We start from the raw sequence: 21,982 nt of genomic DNA on the forward strand, positions 1-21,982 counted from the left end.
TTTGGTTAATCAACAAATAATCGTGATAATTAATCGTGATCTCAATTTTGATCAAAATAATCGTGATTATCATTTTGGCCATAATCGTGCAGCCCTAAGTTGCAATTTGAAATTCAACTACCTGCTACAATCTCTTCCTATAGATGTCTGCCTCTCTTATTTCAAGCAATTAGATAGTATAGTGAAGTCCTTAAAAAGTAATTTTAAAGTAAAAAAAAAAAAAAAATTATATATATATATATATATACACACACACACACACACTCACGCACTGTGTGTGTGTATATATATTATTATGTCATTATGATTCAAAATGAACAGATCATCTTATAATATTATATCCAACTGCACTCAATTGATAAACTTGTAATATTTTCATAGAAGATCCCTCAGACACCACTGCATTGGCGGTGTCTGGGCCCCCAATGCAGTTTTGTAAAGCCTATTTAGAATTTCGTTTTCTCTTCTTTTTTTGGAAATTCAAAAAAATTTGCAATGTGCAAATGTGATTCAATATTGTGATAAATATCGATATCGAATGATATGAAAAAGAAGATCATGATTATATTTTTGCCATATCGCCCAGCCCTACATTAACAGTGTTAAAACTTCTAATATGTCAAAATGTCGAATGTTAATATGAGTGGATTGTCTCTCTCCATGTGGAATGTGAATGGGTTGGGGCAGCCCATAAAAAGAAAGAAGGTTTTTTATTTTCTTAAACGTAAGAAATATGATTTTTCTTCAAGAAACGCATCTTTCCTGCAGGAAGCAGAAAAATTTGGGAAGATGTGGTGTGGACATGTTTTCTTTAGTGCTGGCTCAAGTAAGAGCAGGTCAGTCAATTGAAAGATAAGTAAACATCAACAATTCAAATCTCTCAAACAGATTAAAGATAAATTAGGAAGAGTCAATGTTTTAGTGGACATTCAGAGGCAAAGTCTGATTTTGGCTAATATTTACACACCTAACACTGATGATCAGGGCTTTTTTATAGATCTTGAAGGGATGATGCAAGCTGCTGGCACCCCTCATTACATAATATTGGGAGAAGACGTTAATCTTTTGACGGACTCAGTCCATGATTATAGTGAAGTAAAAGTGAGCAAGCCCCCTAGAGCAACATTGACACTTCACAGGATGTGTACAAATCTTGATTTGACAGATATTTGGAGACTTTTGAACCCATCTGGGGACTATACATTCTTTAAATCAGTCCATAAGATTTATTGTAGAATAATTTTTTTATATCAAAGTCCCTCATTTCATTTGTTGTGGATTGCTTAACTTTTAAATGAACCTACTTAAATTGAAAACAAATATTCTCTGATTGTGTAATCTGTATGAAATCAACGATCCGTTTGAGATCATTATCGTTTTTGGAAGACAACATGCTTCTTTACCTAAGAAGAAGAGTGTGATCTGATATGCCCTTTCTAACACAAAAAGTGTCTCACAAAAGTACAATCTATTATGTGTTTCATGGCCTTATTTCAGTGACTTAAAAATGACTAACTTCTCGATTTTATCAAAAATGCAAACATGTAAATCTCATGTTTGGAGGCTCTTATGTTACAACACTGCTGAGAAAGTGATGCAATTGAATTATTCATTTTGATAATTATTCGTGTTCGACATGACTACAATCATATCAACTGTATCTGGGCAAAATGTTGTATTGCTATCTCAAAGCAATTTATGGCATTTGGAACCAAGGTATCCTTTTTTATCAAAAGTCCAAAAAACTTTCCAAACAAGTGATCTGAGAGATTTACTGAACCTAAGAACTACTTACATGTGTAAATGCCACAATAAACCAGAAACATAATTACATAGAATAAGTAACAAGTAATAAGATCTAGCACAGTTTCAGTTATGCGCATGGAAAATCAAGACCTGTCAAAGCGATCAGTCCAATCCAAGCTCTAAAACAGTGGGCGATTGGTCTCTAAACATCGGCCCTTCCCACCATACCCACCAACATACCTGAGATCAGAGATGATCTTATTATTGGTTTAAGAGGTTAATCAAGTTTGCAGTTTGTTAACTATAAATTAACACATTAGCTGTTATGTTGTATTTAATTAATTTAATATTGAACAGGTAAACTTTTTAATAAAAAATGCTATAAGTTGATAATTGTAATTTTCTTAAATCATCGAATTATTAGAACACCTAAAATATGTAGCTTGTAAGTGATTGCTTCAGCCAGTGGAAGGCATGGTAAAACACATGATCAGGATGGTACCACCTCTGCCTCATCTTGAGCCAGGAAAAACCCTGTAATAGTTATTTAAAAAATATTCCCTAACCAAACATGCTGTTTTGGGAAATACCTCTGCACAGGAAAGAAAACTGTATTCGCTAATATTTTTGTGTTCCCTGGGAATGAAACCCCTGATCTTGTATTCATAAGGAACTTTTGGTGCAACAAGATTTGAAACATGCACTGTGATGAAACGACACAATAAAACATGATGAACTTTTGCGTCATCTGGCTGACAGCTTCTGGTTTCTAAGAACAATGAGTTTAACATGTGTTCGGTATGTAAACATATACTCGCAAAAATATTAAATCGCACTCAGTGTGAATATATTTAATGCATATAATCATGTTGCATCACTTTTTGTGTCTGGGCTTTAACGCAAATTGGCCAACAGTATGTGAACACTTGCTTGTCTGACTTTCTTTGTCTAACACTGGTGATGGGCGAATGGGCCAAGATAAAAAAAGGCAGAATTATGTGTTTCCTAAAACAGAAACTTCCTTGCATTAAGATAATTTACATTTTATATTATGCCCTGTCTAGTCATACTATATACTGTATAGTCAAAACTATTACAGACCCACAAATAAATTATCAATATTTAAATAACTAATACAGTAACAGTTCAAAAATTACGTGACTCACTTTTTGTTCAGAACTATTGAATTATTAAAAAACACATTAAAATACAATACCCACAATTACTTGAATACACCTCTTCTATGATGAACATGCTTTCAATTATTGGGTTCCCAGTAATTTTGCAATATCTTTTTTTAGGCTTAAAGAAACAGATTGCCCAAAAAATTAATATTGTTCCATATGCCTTTTATCTCAAGTAGAATAGCTGTTTTAATGAATATCACAATCTGTCTTTTGATTACAATGGCATCGGATAAAAAAAAAACCAAAAGTCTCATAATACTTGTGCATCATATTCCACGGAATGCATTTAAGTAAAAAAACAAGTCATTTATCAGTGAAAAGCTTGATGTTTATTGCACATGCATGAGATAAGCTTGTGAGTGAACAAGCCGCTCTCATTATGCTTTTGAATGCACAGTGGTAACGTGTGCCATTTTTATTGTGCTATTCTATCTGCACACAATTATATGGTTAGTTGAATTTTGTTAGTTGCATTTAGCATTGTTTTATCCCTGCTGCCAGTGACCCATTGGAATAAAACAATAAAACTTAAGGGTGATGAAAAAAATCTAGTTTCAAATATTTGAATATAGAATACATAGAAATGTAATCTTTGAGTCCTTGTTGGTTCCACAAATTTGAGAAAAACATTTATAGTATTACCAACAGAAAGCATGATTAATAATGACTTTAAAAATTATCAAGAATGGCAAGAAAAAGTATGAGACTTTAGAATTGGCTGGTTTTCTGCATTAACTGGTCATATACTGTGATCTCATCTTCATTAAAGTCACAAGTTTAGACAAATACAATAAACTTTAAGCTAACAACACACAATTATAATCTTTCATGTCTTTATTGAACACATCCCATTAAACATACACAGTGCTGTGGAAAATGTATGTGACCCTTTGGATTTAATAACTGGCCGATCCTCTTTTGGCAGCAATAACCTCAACCAAGCATTTCCGGTAGCTGTGGATTAGATCTGCACAACGTTCAGAAGGAATTTTAGACCATTCTTCCTAACAGAACTGCTTCAATTCAGCCATAATCTTAGGATGTCTGGGTCTGGGCCACTCCAAAGATGGATTTCTTTTTTTGAAGCCATTCTGTAGTGGATTTTCTTCGATGTTAAGTGTCATTTAGGTCAGGGCGATATCAATATTTATCGCGCTAAAAAAAAACTCCATGATATCGACGATAAGCTTTTGAGTAATTTTCGATATTTAGCCCGTGTTCTACATCTAGACATGCGTGTTGCTAAAAACGCTAGCAGTCATATCTTATGTATGTTTCCACTGGCGCGTAGCGAGCGAGCACTTTCAATTCTTTCCTATGGAAACACAGCATCAAGCTCACGAGGTGAATTGTGAAATTGACAGCAAGCGGTTCCCTAGCGTTGGGAGTGGCTTTGTGCGGATTTCTTCCACGTCAGTGGAATTGCAGCCTCAGTCTGTATGAAGTTGCTATTGCCCCCACTACGCTGGTCACCGAGTTCCGGATCCGGACCCCAGATTGATTCCATCTTGACTGCAAGACATTATGACGCCGGTTACGCCCTCTCATCATCGTCATCATGAGTAAACATGAGGTGTGTGTTTCCAGAGCGCCTTTAGACCTTAATGTTTTTTAGATTTATGAATCAGCATGTTCCAAGCCTTTAATAATACATTTCTGTTCTAATTTTGTGAAATTATTAAGATTTCATCATCTCTGACAAGGATGAAAGACAAAACAATTACTAGTTTGTAGCTTAGTCGATGATACGACCGTGGTGGGTCTCATCAGCAAGAACGACGAGTCAGCATACAGAGAGGAGGTGCAGCGGCTAACGGACTGATGTAGAGCCAACAACCTGTCTCTGAATGTGGACAAAACAAAAGAGATGGATGTTGACTTTAGGAGAGCACAGAGTGACCGCTGTGGAGATCGTCAAAAGCACCAAATTCCTTGGTGTTCAACTGGCGGAGAACCTCACCTGGTCCCTCAACACCAGCTCTATCACCAAGAAAGCCCAGCAGCGTCTCTACTTTCTTCGAAGGCTGAGGAAAGCACATCTCCCACCCCCCATCCTCACTACATTCTATAGAGGGACTATTGAGAGCATCCTGCCATCAGACTCCTCAATACTCAGAGACTGGACTGAGACACACACACACACACACACACACACACGTGTCCTGAGTTGCACTTCAATTAATGTCACTTTATAACTGGCTGCTACCTCAATACCTGCTATGTGCATAGAACACTATCTCATATTATGTTATGTTTACATTTGGCATATTTAGAAACGGTCATGTTTTTGCACTACTGTGTACTGGTGGCGCTGCACTGTCTCTCACTGTGCCTATTGTCCTGTTAATTTTTACAAATGTATTTTACTGTCCCGTACTTTTTGCACACGTTTGCACGTGCAATTTATATAGGTATGTTATTTAATCTGTGTAGTCCTATGTTGCTTTATGTAGCACCATGGTCCTGGAGGAATGTTGTCTCATTTCACTGTGTACTGTACTAACTGTATATGGTTGAACGATAATAAAAACCACTTGACTTGACTAGTCTTTCTCACTTTAATGAAAATAGAAAAATGATCCATTCAGACTTTTACAAGTTTCTCTCTGAAGATACCCCTGAACCCCCATACAGTATCATTCCTCAGTCACAAGGACTTCTACGCCCCCATACTTGGATATCTGTATGTAAAGAAATATGAAAATAATTTGAAATGTACATTTTATATATATATATATATATATATATATATATATATATAGACTATTTAGGACTGCCGAGGCAGATTTAATGATAATCTCGCAAACATCTAAAGCAGACATGGGCAACATACGGCCCGCATTCCGGATCAGGCCCTCCTCATGGTTTAATGTGGCCCATGGCTCATTGATCTTAAAAGCATTTTTCTTTTTAATTGGATATTTCAGTTAACTTGCATTGGGACGTAACGTGTCTCCACAGGCATTTAACATGCTCAGGGTTACCAGATAAGAGACGAACCCCCCCCAGTTTGAGATTTATACTTATTATAATATTCCGCCTAATGTTATCATTATTTTGTGCAATTTGGCAACCATGCACGTCTCACTTTCTCCTTTGATCAAACTTAGCGATCTGTAGTGCAATATTCTGCTCAAGGAAAAGTGTTATACGGCAACTCTGTATCCATTCTGGAGGCTGCTTGTGATGTTTGGTGCTACTAATTTTGCAGGTGGGTTAGGTGATTCTCAGTGATTAAATATAAAAGTAGATCTCGGCATCATTGACATGCAAGCAAAAGCAAGCCAAAGATACACAGATACACTCCAAAAAATTGAGTACACAACTATTTCTGGGCTTAAAAGATACAAAAACCAAATCAATGCAGAACATTGTATCTCAAAAGTAATACAATGTGACCCCCTTTGCACTGCTTAAACCTGATGTGGCCCCTTTACCAAAATAGTTAAAAATATTAATAATTACACACCATCACCTTTACAAAACTGTTTCAGGATTTTATAGGAGTAAAAGTAACTTATATTTTGACAAAATGTTATAGTTTCATATGAAATAATCTAAAAGGCAGAATTTATTAGACCTCATTTTATATCAACAGCGGCAGCTTTAGTTAAAGTTTCAAGATGTGTTTCAGCTAGTATTTATTTTCATAAATACATAAATGTATTATTAGTGGTGCTTGCAAAGCATCACTATTGTAATCTCACATACTTATTATTATACTTTTTATTTTTATTTTTATTTTTATTTTTATATCTCTTAACAAAACTTGGCACCTAACTCGTCCCAGCACCGTTTGGCGTAGACCCACCGAATGAGGTGTCAAATCGAACGGCCTATTGAGGACACATGTGCTATGACTTTTATAAGCGATCGGGTACGGTATTTGCCCCAGGGGCAAAAAAGCGGCGAAAAATCCCATAGACTTAACATTGAGACAAACTTTGACGCGTCACAGCTCCAAGCTGAGGATTTCGTAGAAACGTGTGATTTGCCACATTTGAAGAGGCTGGCAGGCTCTGTAAGAGCATACCTCAATATGGGGTAAAAGTTGCACCCCTGGGGGCAGGAGCTGCCCAAAAATGCCCCAATTGACTTATAATGGTGTAGGACGGCCCATGAAATGAAAAGGCATAGGGATTTGTATTGAACATAGCTCTGGATCACAGTGTCATAGAGACGAGGGGTGGGCTCATTTTACTCAGACAACCAATCAGTCTCTCTGGATCATTGTGAAGCTATCAAGCCACGCCCTAGCAACCATTAAGAGCACCTTAGCAACAAGTCCCATACACTTCTATTGAAAAAGATCAAAGGGATATCTCCGGATAGAAGTGTCATAGAAACACAAGGGTGGTCTCGTTTGACTCGGGACAGCAAACAGCCAATCATGCATCACTTCAACACTTCCTAGCCCCTCCCTAGCAACCATTGTCGAGCACCTTAACAACCAAAATCCATAGAGGGATATCTTCCATTCTGAATGTCACAGAGGCATGGGAGTTGGTTTATATCATTCATACTGACAAGCAGCCTTTGGAGATTCATGATTGGCAGCTGCCAAGCCACTCCCTAGCAACTACACAGAGTACCCTAGCAACCGTTTAGCAGTAACTATATCTCTGCACCAGAAAATCAGAGAGACTTCTGGGTTCATTTATTTCAACCAGGATGGCAAGGACACTTCATTAGTATCAATATGGTAACTGACTAGCAACCAGATGGGGTTACCCTAGCAACCGAGTAACAAATCACATATCTCTGCATCAGAAAAACGTAGAGACTTCCGGGTTGACTTATTTCAATCAGGATGGCAAGGACACTTCATTAGTATCACTATGGTAACTGCCTAGCAACCAGATGGGCTTACCCTAGCAACCGAGTAACAAATCACATATCTCTGCATCACAAAAACATAGAGACTTCCGGGTTGACTTATTTCAATCAGGATGGCAAGGAGACTTGATAAGTATCACTATGTTAACTGCCTAGCAACCAGATGGGGTTACCCTAGCAACCGAAAGTAACAAATCACATATCTCTGCATCAGAAAAACGTAGAGACTTCCGGGTTGACTTATTTCAATCAGGATGGCAAGGACACTTCATTAGTATCACTATGGTAACTGCCTAGCAACCACATGAGCTTACCCTAGCAACCGAGTAACAAATCACATATCTCTGCATCAGAAAAACGTAGAGACTTCCGGGTTGACTTATTTCAATCAGGATGGCAAGGACACTTGATTAGTATCACTATGATTACTGCCTAGCAACCAGATGGGGTTACCCTAGCAACCGAGTAACAAATCACATATCTCTGCACCAGAAAATAGTACTGACTTCGGGTTGATTTATTTCACTCAGGATGGCAAGGACACTTCATTACTATCACTATGGTAACTGCCTAGCAACCAGATGGGGTTACCCTAGCAACCGAGAAACAAATCACATATCTCGGCACCAGAAAAGAGTACAGACTTCCAGGTTGATTTATTTCAACCAGGATGGCAAGGACACTTCATTAGTATCAATATGGTAACTGCCTAGCAACCACATGGGGTTACCCTAGCAACCCAGTAACAAATCACATATCTCTGCATCAGAAAAACGTAGATACTTCTGGGTTGACTTATTTCAATCAGGATGGCAAGGACACTTGATTACTATCACTATGGTAACTGCCTAGCAACCAGATGGGGTTACCCTAGCAACCGAGTAACAAATCACATATCTCTGCACCAGAAAATAGTACTGACTTCCGGGTTGATTTATTTCAATCAGGATCGCAAGGACACTTGATTACTATCACTATGGTAACTGCCTAGCAACCAGATGGGGTTACCCTAGCAACCGAGAAACAAATCACATATCTCGGCACCAGAAAAGAGTACAGACTTCCGGGTTGATTTATTTCACTCAGGATCGCAAGGACACTTGATTACTATCACTATGGTAACTGCCTAGCAACCACATGGGGTTACCCTAGCAACCGAGAAACAAATCACATATCTCAGCACCAGAAAAGAGTACAGACTTCCGGGTTCATTTATTTCAACCAGGATGGCAAGGACACTTCATTAGTATCAATATGGTAACTGCCTAGCAACCAGATGGGGTTACCCTAGCAACCGAGTAACAAATCACATATCTCTGCACCAGAAAACACTACAGACTTCCGGGTTGACTTATTTCACTCAGGATGGAAACGAGCCATGTATTGTATTACCTTGGTAACTGCATAGCAACCACATGGGCTTACCCTAGCAAACGAGTAAAAAATCACATATTTCTGCACCAGAAAATCGTACAGACTTCTGGGCTGATTTATTTATGACCATAATTTTTTTTCTTTTCAAGTTACAACATGCTGTTTGACGAGTTTTGCCACGGCAAGCACCACTCACATTTTCTTCAGGAAATGTACCCATCTAGTTATTATTACTATTATTTAAGACTAGCACACTGACCTAACCATGGTACGAGGAGCCTTTCCTTCTGTGTAATATGTGTATAAATATGTAATATTAGGTAACAAACGGGATAATAATGGGCTCATATAAGTAAATATGCTCTTCAATTTTTAAAAGGGGGGAGAGAAAACTTCCTGACGTCAACAACTCAAATAATGTCACTTGATGCATGTCTTGTACTTGATAGCCTTGAACTAAACTATGCAACATAAAAGGAAATGCAACCCAGGATACATTAAATACATTATGTTTAATCTATGGCAGGTTGACACTTGATGTCCAATGAAAAATCTGTCCTGAAGCAAAACCAGTTGAGAACCACTGAGTTAAAGGTACAGACAGGAGCAGTATATGTTAATTATTAATAATCATAGGACATTACTTCAAAAGCTCACACAGCTGATGTTATTTTTAATTTAGTAGTTAATTTAACACGCTATGCTAACACGCTTTAGTACTATTTATAATTCTGTTTATTATAATTCAGTTATCTTTCTTATTTTTTCTATTTTCAAAAGGGAGACATTTTTTTACACATACTTCAATAAAATAAATAGTTTCAATTATAATGAAGTGTTTTCTCAAATATAAATAAATAAATAAAATAACCCTTCTGTTTTCACTGATAATAGTAATTGTGTAATACCGTATACCATGATATTTTCTGAGAAAGTTATCATACCATAAAAATCTCATAACGTTGCAATCCTATTCTGAGTATCAGCTGTCCAGAGGGTCAGTATTCCTGATTGCAAGAACCCTCTAGGTGCTACCAGGAGATCAGCATTCTTCAGCTCCTTCTGTCAAAGGCTGTTGAAACAGAATCCAGCTCCTTCCCCAACGTAACATGGCCCTAAGCCCCAGTGGAAGACGTTGCCATCAACGAACTCATCGATCAAGAAGAATGGACATATCACTACTAAACCTCTTTCCTGAGACCTTGGCATTAGTGTTTACTATCAGTTTATTCTAATGTTCTTTAGATTGCATAACCTGTATATCAAATGTCTTGCAAATAATCTTTGAGTTATTTATTCTTGTTTATCTTTTTGTAAAAACAAACTAATTTTATTACAACTGTGTGTTCCTTGCGTTAATGAAACGCAAGGAATCGCTAAAGGGTTAGGCCGAATTTTACGAATTCTTAAGATTAATCAGATGACCGACTCCCTCCAATTTACATATTTCTTTTACTGTTAAGGTGAAACTCCTTAGCTGGTACCCCGAGGATGGAGAGAATGACCCACCTGATATTAATAATCACACACATACCTTAAGTGAAGTGTGATAAAAATTACCACATACTTCAACATCTTGTGTTCAGTTCATTTCAATTGGTGCCAACTGGACGGCCACTTCTAGGGAGAGTTACCACAGAACTAAATCGTCTCCATCTGTGGACAGATGAATATCTAAGCTCTTAGAGATAACTTTGTAACCTTTTACAAGCAACAATTCTTGATTGTAGGTCTCCTGTGATCTCTTTTTTTTTTTTTTTTTTTTTGGCATGGCATGGTCTACATGATTCTTCATGTGAATAGCAAACTCAAAATGTATGATTGCTTTTTAGAAGTCAAAGTAGCTCTAAACCACAACTCCAATCTTGCTTCATTATCTGGATGCAAAATCAAAATCAAGCCAAAATCGAGTTGGCTAGTGAGATGCCGACAAAAACTGCTCAACCAACCAACCAGCACAACACAACACAAAATGGTCCCACTGTGTCTGTCATTGCACAACTTTCCTCATACAAATAACAAAAGGAGGCGTTCATCTGATAAGCACCCCCTGCTAAAGATAACCATGATGCACTTTCTTAAGCACACAATGGGACTGAACACAACCTTGCAAACAGATGCAATTTTGTTCTGCCCTCATTCCTTTAAAATGACTAAACAGATAAAATTCCACAGTCCAACCCTCCTACTCACCCTCTACTTCAACTTTGTTTAAAACTTATAAAAATGCTTGAATCACGACAAGCAAACTTATAAAATAATCATAAAGGCAAGTTTCTGTGGACCAAATAGCTTATGCACATTTAATGTATTTCACTCCATTCCACAGATGGTGCTTTGTTTTTAAACTATTTTTAAATTAAACAAGCCAGCTAATATGAATTCAGAAGTCATTTTATTTAAAAAAAACATTTATAAAAATACAAATAACCCTGTGAAGAATATAGACAAACCATATATTATCATAACTGTCTATTTATTGGCAGTAAGTTTCATCTGTCCAAAGCATTCCTTTTTTTTCTCCATTTATTAACAAAACTTAAAGATCAAGAATAAATTATTTCACAACTTTTATAGTTTAAAGTTGTATTAAACTATAACACCACAAAAACCTATTATGATAATAATTGTCACATTTATTTAGTGGAGTGAATTAATGCTAGATGGGGTTTCTCTATCTGTCATTCAGATTTGTTCACCGATTCGTTCAGTGACAATCATTGTAGACACCTTAACCTGTAGGTGATAACAAATGAACATCTTTTTATATTTTGAGTGAGTCATTAAACAACCGATAAAGCACCCAGTCTTTCACAACTGATCCAAATCTAATTAACTGCTGTGCATGACTTTACATAAAGACAACAACATTAGTCTAAAAATAATTATAAGCCATTCAATTGCATCATGATGTCATTTTATTAGTCAACATTATTGACAACGTTGACAATAAAAAAAAATTTGTCGACAAAAATGTTCGTTGTCGAATAGTCGTCCGATTTCATTTAACACAACAGGAGATCTTTTGATACGCTAATGATGGCGCGGGAGAGCAGCACTTAAGCTCGCACTTGATTGAGGAGAGGAAGAAAGGACAGCTAACGGTCCAGACGCACTCCAAACTTTCTAAACAGATTAAGGTGATGTAGATTGCAGAGTATTATAATACAAAAACGCTAAATAAATAAATACAAAAGCAGTGACGTCGTGACATAATTAAATATTTTAAAATATCAAAAAATCCTTAAAACAAGATACATTTACCTGAGAATCAACATATAAGATATTTAGATATGCTTTAAGAGCATTTATGTTGAACATAGGTATATTTTTTCTTTGCTGCACTGGCAGAAGTATGAACAAGTGAAAAAAATACACAAATCAAAATACACTTATATTTCAGATACATTCTCTTAAAGCTAGGGCTGGGTATCGAGTTCGATACATTTTGTGCACCAACCGAATTTCCTCTAAACAATCGAGTATCGAAAAATTTCTTGTCGTCTGGTACCAAATTTCGATACCTAAGGGGTTAAACTCATCAACATCAGTGATAAGCATGTAGCATGCTAGATGTGCCCAAATCTAAACGTGCTGGTGATTGTTTAGGCATCAAGGATAAACACTAGTATCAGAAAACGAGTTCCAGGACTGAGAAAGTTATCAGTAACATTGCTAACACTTCTACATTACTGAGAAATACTAAACCGAAATAATGAACCTTTAAAATATACATTTTACCACCGCACGTATGAAGTGAGCCAGCAAAAGTGGTAATTATCCTGAATGTGTCGGGAAAAACCAGCAAAGAGACTGTCTGAAATTTTTTTTTATAAATACAGATAAATGCACATTCGGGTTAAGCAAACAGACAATGATCTCGGGATCAATGATTGTCAGAGAATTCACCAATAGCTGATGCCTTTGACCATGTCATGACGATATTTGGCTCGTTTACCCATTAATCTATTAAATTATTATTATTATTAGACTATTATTATTACAAATAATATGCCTGTAGACCGCGTTTGAAGAAACACTTCAACAAGTACAGATGACACAAGTACAGATGACAGAAAAGCCGTATATGGGCATATATGACGCGCTGATACAGAGGCGTGCAGTCTCGTGGAACACACGCAACTAAAGATCTCACACTTTGTTTCTACCTTCAGATTTTTTTTTTTTATGAGTGCTGCAAATGACCTCAGACATCTCAGTTCAGGAGGTGCTTTGAGTTCAGTTCACTTCATATCCACAGAGCAGTTTATTGTGAACGCAACTCTGCGGCCTGTAAAATAATAAAAAAATAAAATAAAAAAAACTATATAAAATGTATAAAAATAATACAAAAACACATTCACCTCGAACCATGATTTATATTTCAGTGATTATTATCATCATTATAATTATTATTTTTACATTTATAATTGTTTTTATGTCTTCATTTATATAAGTAATTTTCTGCCTGCATGTTTAGACGGATTCTTGCCTGACGGTAAATGAAAAGGTGGTTATATATATATATATTTTATATTAGGGCTGTCAATCGATTACAATTTTTAATCAAATTAATTATTTTTTGGGGGGTACTACACTGTTATAGGAAGTACCCCTCCATTTTTATTATTTCTGTTTCCCTCCCCTTGTCCCCTCCCTCATCTAGGTGGACGGGGGATGACCTGCCGGCAGACGGGGCAAAAGGCACGCCCCTCCCCAGGGAAAGGGGGTGTACGTCATGCCGGGGGCTCCCCTGCCTGAGAGAACGAGGGAGGAATGTGGCAGGGCGGAGGGCGGGGCTGGGTCGTGATTATACACACCCGGTCCCTTATCAGGCTAATTAATATACAAATATTCGCTGAGGAAGCCCCTCATATAACAATAATTACAAATATAATGATGAAATTAAAATGCATTACATTCTTGTGGCAGAAGAGTTAATCATTGATAAGACAATACAAAAAGCGGCTTTAGAATACAATGTATTGTTTACTACCATATTATTGATCATAAGTCAGTCATTGGCACACAGTTCACAGAAATCCACTTCACAAGTGAATTTGTCAATCAGTTGGAGATTTATTATGAGGGCTTGTTTAAGAGCCCGTCAATGTTCATCTGCGTCAGACATGCTTGTGTAGCGTCTTGTGTGCGTTGCAACATAAACATACAATTTTTAGGTCACCGTGTCAAGTTAAATATAGTTTAATACATAGAACACATCTTGAGATGCCTTAGTTCAAATTTGCGCTCTATCAAGTGTTTTGAGCGCAAGAACGTAACGAATGTTTGTGTTGTGTGTCTGCTGAATGTTGTTTTCTTCACTGTATAAACTGTGTGTTGCTCATACAGCTGAAATTTCACTTACTGCCCTCTGGAGTAAACAGGTGGTACTACAAGCTTGCATGTCTCAGGAATCTTCTTTATTACAATCCGGGGGCATTGCGATTAATTGCATAAATTTTTTTAGCGCGTTATTTTTAATAAAATTAAACCGCACTGAATTAACATGTTAAATCAACAGCCCTAATATATATATATATATATAATTTGATCACTTTATTAATTATTTATTTGCTTTTTCATTTTGTTTGGTGTGCAATTAGAATTTAGAATTTATAAATTATTTAACTTTCATAACTAAAGCAAGAATATTCACTAATCCCTCAGCCCTGAGGTTTCCGATGTAATTGGATATATATATCGTAAAGGAGGAAACTAAACAAATTTATTCACACACATGATATATTTACCTGGATAACGAAATACCCGACGGGTAGAGAATGCACGGATGAAGCTTCTTTGCCAGAGAGATGTTCACAACTGTTTTAAAGCCACAACTGTTGTTCAAGCCAAAAAGTTGAACAACACATTTTAAATGCACTTATTTTTTTCCAGTTTCATTTGAAATTTTTGTTAAAATAAAAAAAAATAAAGTTCAAAGTTTGAAATCAAGGTGTCTTGCTTTATTGTGTAAGCTTAACCCTAACAATGTTTACAGAAAATGATCCCATAGTAGGCCTACCACCTAGTGTGCAACCAGCGGTTGATATGTTGATTCTCAAGTAAATGTATCTTGTTTTAAGGATTTTTAGACATTTTAAATGGAAAACAAGACAAAAACACTTGATAACAATAGGGTTTTTTGCAGTGACATTTTTTATTAATTAAACAATAAATATCCAAGTAGTTTTTCCCATTTAATTCAGTGAATGTCATTTAGAGGTATTTTTAAAAGATGATTTTGTCCTCTTTATTGTTAGCAAGCACGTTTAATACAACCTTTTAAGTTGGGCCACAAGCTGAATAGTCAGTTAAGAGCTAATGATTAATCTTTGCACTAATTGCCCGAACAGTCAAATAATCATTCTAATAATCGTTAGATTAGTCGATTACAAAAGTAATTGTTAGTTGCAGTTAGTAATTGTTATATGACATGCTATTTTCATGTTAGAATTTTATTCAATTGCAATATAAAACACATTTTACAAAAACACAGGATTTACTGGAACCCTTTTGCATATTTTGTAACATGATTATTCAAGTGTTTTATACACCACATATTAATGTTAAAAAGCAGTCTCTGGGCAGGTTGTACCCATAACAATTGCCTAAATTTAAGAGGTGAGACACATGATATGGCTGATATGAGTTTAATGGAAGACCCTTAAGTATTTTTATATAAAAATGTTCAGCCTCATTGTTAACAATAAAATTGTTAATTAAAATGAGGATTCGATAACAATGGCAGGAATGCAGTATACTCTATTAAATGTGCTACAAGCGATTTTTTAGTGGAAAGGTATGCAAACATTTTTCCTACTCCCTTAAAAATATTAATAAAATAAGTGTCGTAAGATATCTAACCGGTCTCTGTGACAGTTGTAGACTCTGTGAACAGCAAACAAAATGTGTCCGCAGGGCCATGGTGTATGACACTTTCGACCTGTCAAGCATTATGCACATTCTCATTGTTTTGTAATTTCAGTGAATTATTGAAGCTTACTGCAATTTTTATGTCATTTTGTTCTTAACAGTTGTCAGTTGAGGGCACCATTTTGCTGCGGTTGCATTTTAACAACCGTTTCTGCATGATGTCGGCCTCAATAAAGCTCATTTGTTATCTTTGGAGGGCGGGGTTTTGGAAAGAGGGGGTATGGCTAATCCAACAGCTCAGTCTAGTGGAAGTAGAACGGCTAAAATCGCTTGCAGCACCTTTAAATATTATAATATGCAGTGAAAACAACAAATTACAATAATGGAAGTCATTTAAAAAAAAAAAAGTTGTTTTTTTGGCATGAAAGACATAATAAAGAGAATGCCATCTACCTAACCCTAATGTAATACTTAAGCTCTGCCCCAACTACCACCCAGAGACTGCAGCCCTAACAGTTCTGCCTTGAAACTGGAGGTGCTGTGGAGCTGCAACTGGATAATACAATGGTTGAAACATTCCTTATTACGGAATTACGTAAGGATGGGGGGCATGTTTCATTGCATTTTTATCATATAATTAATTACACTAAATTGGCCTGTTAAATAAAAAAAATATATATATACACACACACACACACACACACACACACACACTAGTGGATAAAATTTTGTATCGTGATTAAATCGCACAATAATTTGTAGTTACTCACGATTAAATCGCAGATTTAGAAAATTCTGAAATTTTACACTATACACTGTATAATTATTTTCCGGTCAAAATGCATTTATTTCAATCTTCGGACAGAGAAGCTAAACAATATGCAACAATATAACGCTTTATTAACCATTTTCCTAACAAAGCCTTTCACAGTAAAAAGAAATAAATGCACTAAAATATAAACTGAGAACTGCGACTGCCGTTTATTCGTGAGTGGTGTAGTTCTATCATATGTGTGTCACGTGTGTGCTTTACCCTCGTTTACATTTTATCATTATTGTTGTGTATCATATGTGTACTGTTACTGTACATTTTGATATGTGTAAATTATTGTGTTGTGTAAATATGTTGTTTACTGTAATTGGTATATGTCTCGTCACTGTCATGACTGCTATGTTGCTCGGAACTGCACACAAGAATTTCACCTACTGTTGTACTTGTGTACACAGTAGTGTGACAAAGAGATTTGATTTGATTTGTGATGATGCGTGGGTTGATGGTCGCAGATGCGGAGGCAGCTGTGATTCATCCTCCGGCACCCGGATTGAGGAGAGTCACTACGTGACCACGAGGACTTAAAAGCATATTGGGAATTAGGCATTCCAAATTGGGTGAAGAAGAAGAAGAAAACTTTTATTTCAGACCCAGGAGGATCCATATCACAATAAAAACATACACACACATATATATATATATATATATATATATATATATATATATATATATATATATATATATATATATATATATATATATATATATATATACACACACACACATATATAAATCTACATACATACACATACCAACACTCATACATACATGTACACATACATACATATAAAAATACAAAGGGTGAAAAAGGGGGAACAAAATTTGTTTAATTATCATTGTCTTTTTTGTCTCTGTTTAATTATGTTTGGCAAATTCAAAAACCCATTTTTCACTGAATATTTTCATCAATATTTCCATTAAAGAGATGTTTAGTATTCTAAACCAGTTATTCTCAGCTGGGTCGGAAGTCAGTTTCTAAAAAGCAATATTAAATGAAAATAATAAAATGAGCTACACAAATTGTGCTTAGTTAGGATCCCAAAATAAATGGGTTTATCAACTTTTATAAGGAAGCAGAAAATGCTTCTCATATGTTGTGTTGTTGACGTCAATGTCTATTTGTCCAATCAAACTCTACAATAGCTTAACCTATTCATGTCAAAGATTGCGTGACATGTCCTCATCCTTGAAAACCATGAACAAAACTACACAAGTTAAAAAAAAAAAATGGCCAAGAACCATTAAATACAGGTTCACTTGCAATGATGATAAACATGATTTGTGCCACATGTTTTTTTTTTGTGATTTTTTTTTTACATTGAATTACTTACTGCTGTCGAGATCATGAAACCTTTACATTTCAATTTTATACTATAAACAATTTTGATATGGTGTTGTGTTGACACTTGATGTCATCTGCTTTGGATGTGTGCATTAATTTCAAATTATTTTATAATTTTTAAAATGTATTTTATTATTTACATTTTATTTGTACCTTTAAAGTCCCATTAACTAGGTGAAGGTTCTGCCGATGCAAAATTAAAAATGGAAAAAGATGATGTCATCAGCATTTGCATTCCTTTTGAAAATTTCCCTTTAACAAATAGAGTTCCTGTTGATACATCAAACCAAACCGATCCAGTCTGGGTTATGTTTAAAACTACCTAAAAACAATCTTCATGTTGCTTGTCATCTGTGGAGAAAAGCGTCTGCCAAATGTATACATGCAAAAAGTTAGATTGAGAACTTCCAGAATTCATAAAAGATTGCTGGCTTATTGTAAAAATGGAGCTTGGTCTGTTCTATACTCAAACAGTGTTGAGCATGTACATAATGCAATGGTGTAGATTTGGCTTGTGCAGCAATGTTTCCATTGATCATGGTATAAATAATGGGGGAGGTTGTACTTGCTTGTTTTGATTATTGGGGGTTGAAGCCTATATTTAGGACCATTAAGATTTTTGTAATGTGACATTACTTTCAGTACACTTAAAGGGATAGTCCACCCAAAAATGAAAATTCTCCTCACCATTTACTCAGCCTCATGTCAATCCAAATGTGTATGACTGTCTTTATTCAGCAGAACACGAGTGAAGATATTTAGAAGAATATTTCAGCTCTGTAGGTCCAAACAATGCAAGTGAATGGTGAACAAACCTTTGAAGCTCCAAAAAGCAGATAAAGACAGCATAAAAGTAATCCATATCATGATTTCAAGCTTGATTACACTTCCTAGCGTCATCTAGCACCCTGCGCATGAGTCAAGCACTACGAAGTGTACTCAAGCTTTAAATCATGATCATGAGGAAGAATTTGTATGAATGAGCCACCAATCCTGCGCAATAGAACAATAACACAAATAATATTCATTACCTTAAAAACCTCAAATACGTTTAAATCATATTTATTTTATGTTTAGGTATTTCTATTTTACGGAAGTCCCATGATTCATTTCTTTATCCCACTTCCCGCGCACACATCAGTGTCTTAACTCCCGCACCCCTACTCAATGGATTAACCCACTGGAGTTTTATGGATTATTTTTATGCTGCCTTTATGTGCTTTTTGGAGCTTCAAAGTTTTGGTCACCATTCACTTGCATTGTATGGACAAACAGACAGCATATATCCATTCAAATATCTTCATTTGTGTTTTAGAGAAGACAAAGTCGTACACATGGGATGGCATGAGGTTGAGTAAATTATGAGAATTTTCATTTTTGGGGGAAATATTCTTGTGAGCACATTTGAACCCCAAATTTCATTACCGTAATGCGTCTGATGTTTCACTTTTACTATTCCCATTGTTTACAATGATGATTCTCAAATTTCTCATTATTGTAAGATGATGTTGCATAATGAATTATATCGAAATCAGCAAAAAGGAAATACTGTACCAAGCAAGTACTAATATTAATTATAAATCATTTTAAACCGAAATAATATATAATTTTTAATAAGAATTAAAAAGAGATTAAAGAAATTCCACTACACACTGGCTTGTGTATAGCTATGTGTGAGAGACACATTACAAAATAATCAAAACATCACAATCACATTGCACGTCATTCCAAGAATTTCCCTGGTTAAAGGTGAGAGCTGGAAAAAGATATCACGGGGGGAAACCCCAAATGTACAGAACACATCTGATACTGTGACGCCCGAAATATTTGGACACTTAAGTCACACATTGGCTAAAAGATCGTGGGTTTCTTATCTACAAACAAAATGCTTCTAGAGCTTTTCTCCCACTTTTTCCTCAATGACCTTTAATCAACTGGTATCAATGTGAATTTTAGTGGATGTAAAAAGCCATGTTCACACCGGTGTCGTAGCAGAGTATCCACAGGTGAACTTGTTCCACTAACGTTTGAAACACAACAAATCACAACTCCATAGTCTTACCTGCATTGTAAAAGTGATCAAGGACTGACGTTTCACCAAAGTCCAGGTTCCCAAAGTGGACTATCTCTAGTTTACAGGCCACACTGTCACAAGCATCCTTCAAACACTGTACAGCCATGTTCTCCGGGCTCTGAGGCTGGTTCATCTCGGCATTCCTCACATAGGCCACTGTTACGGCCCTATTCTTACATTTGCCCGTGGTCAGCAAGGTGTCGGTCGGGCTACTAATCAACCCGTGACTGGCACTCTTACAGACGGACTGGTCCTGCCAAAAGGTCCCGGAACTAGAAGTCAAACCGGCGCGGCATTCTCCACTATTGTTTCCCATCATGTCCAGGCCGAGCGACGGAACTGTAAAAGAAATTCCCTCCAGATCTGAATTCATTTGTCAAAAGTTTGAGTTATCTGACAGCTACTCAATCCGCACACTTCATATCTGACATTCCTGCTTGCTGAACTAGTGGCATCCGAAAAACAAGTACAAAGTGGCGTGATGTCATCAGCGCCGACAACCTGCAACAAACCCTATTATTGTTTCAATTCCAAGTGAAACTCTTAAAATCCGCTTCGCAGCATGTGGGTAAGAAAAAAACATATTATATAATTGCGAGATTACGAACTCCTGTTGACAACCATACTGGTCACGACTCGAAGAAACGAAAGCGAACTCAAAGAAATTCATCAATGTTTTGACGCGTTTGCTTAGAACTTGCGGGCATATATCGGAGCGCTTTTAGTTTGCGAAGTGAACGCAACGCAGTTGTTGTTGATCCCGAAACTCCGCGTGCATCGGCGACGCCGTTTCACCGCGACACATCAAGCACCTCATTTCAGTCCTGACGTTCCTGTTTATGTCATACTTAAGTTGTGAAATAGCCCTCGGCTGCAGCGCGTTCTTCTACTGTACCCTGCCCTATTTCTATTATTATCTTTAACACACACCACTCACGATCACGGGGTGGGGTGACATTGTAACACACTGCCTTGCAGGAAGCGAATTTACAACTCCTACTATTGTGAGGGCTTTGCTTATGAATATTAATCATAATGTGACGTTCGCCCAGTTGGCCTCTGCACGTAGATACGTAGATGCCTCATGAGCATCAGTTTATTTTTTTGTTATTTATTATTTTTATCCACCTTTTTCCTGAATCTGGATGTTTTCCGCGACTCGCTGTTTTAAAGGGGACATGAAATGCTCATTTTATAATATTCCCTGAGGTCCACTGACAGTGTTATTAAAAAAATGTTGTTGCACCAAATCAGTCATAATTTAGTAATATATGATCATTTTGTACCCTGTTTTTGTCCGTCAATCCCGTTAACACTCCGTTTTGGCCTAAGCACCTCCTTAAAACTTCAATGTAAACGCCCACTGTTCTGATTGGCTAATAACATGCAGCCCCTCAAATTTAGCTTGTTTTTAAACTGAATTGGAAGAGAACGAACAAGCCCCTCAACATTATAAAACTACATTTCAGGGTTTACACATAACACACACATTGCATACGAATATATTAAACTGTTCATCTCAAGCACAACTGATATCACTCAGCACCATAAACTTTCAAACAGTCAGAACATTAGAAATATTCATGAATTAAACAGTTTTCTTACATTTTTGATCGGGTCCAAGAGTTTTTAACTGCCTTATTCTTCAAAACCGGCGAGATACATGCCAGCGGTCGAAGACTCCGTGTAGTTCAAGTTAATATACAAAATAATTA

At 36.3% G+C, this 21,982-nt stretch overlaps 1 protein-coding gene across 1 annotated transcript in view; it reads right to left on the reverse strand.

Moving 5' to 3' along the window:
* Positions 1 to 21,200, reverse strand: part of map3k5 (mitogen-activated protein kinase kinase kinase 5) — a 92,139-nt gene extending 70,939 nt beyond the window's left edge. Inside the window, exon 1 of the mRNA XM_052095307.1 lies at positions 20,256 to 21,200. Within this exon, the coding sequence (XP_051951267.1) occupies positions 20,256 to 20,640 (385 nt within the window). The 5' untranslated portion in view covers positions 20,641 to 21,200. The remainder of the gene's footprint in view (positions 1 to 20,255) is intronic.
* Between the last annotated feature and the right edge of the window lie 782 nt (positions 21,201 to 21,982).

The sequence above is a fragment of the Xyrauchen texanus genome, chromosome 28, assembly GCF_025860055.1.
Source record: "Xyrauchen texanus isolate HMW12.3.18 chromosome 28, RBS_HiC_50CHRs, whole genome shotgun sequence".
NCBI classification, from domain to species: Eukaryota; Metazoa; Chordata; class Actinopteri; order Cypriniformes; family Catostomidae; genus Xyrauchen; species Xyrauchen texanus.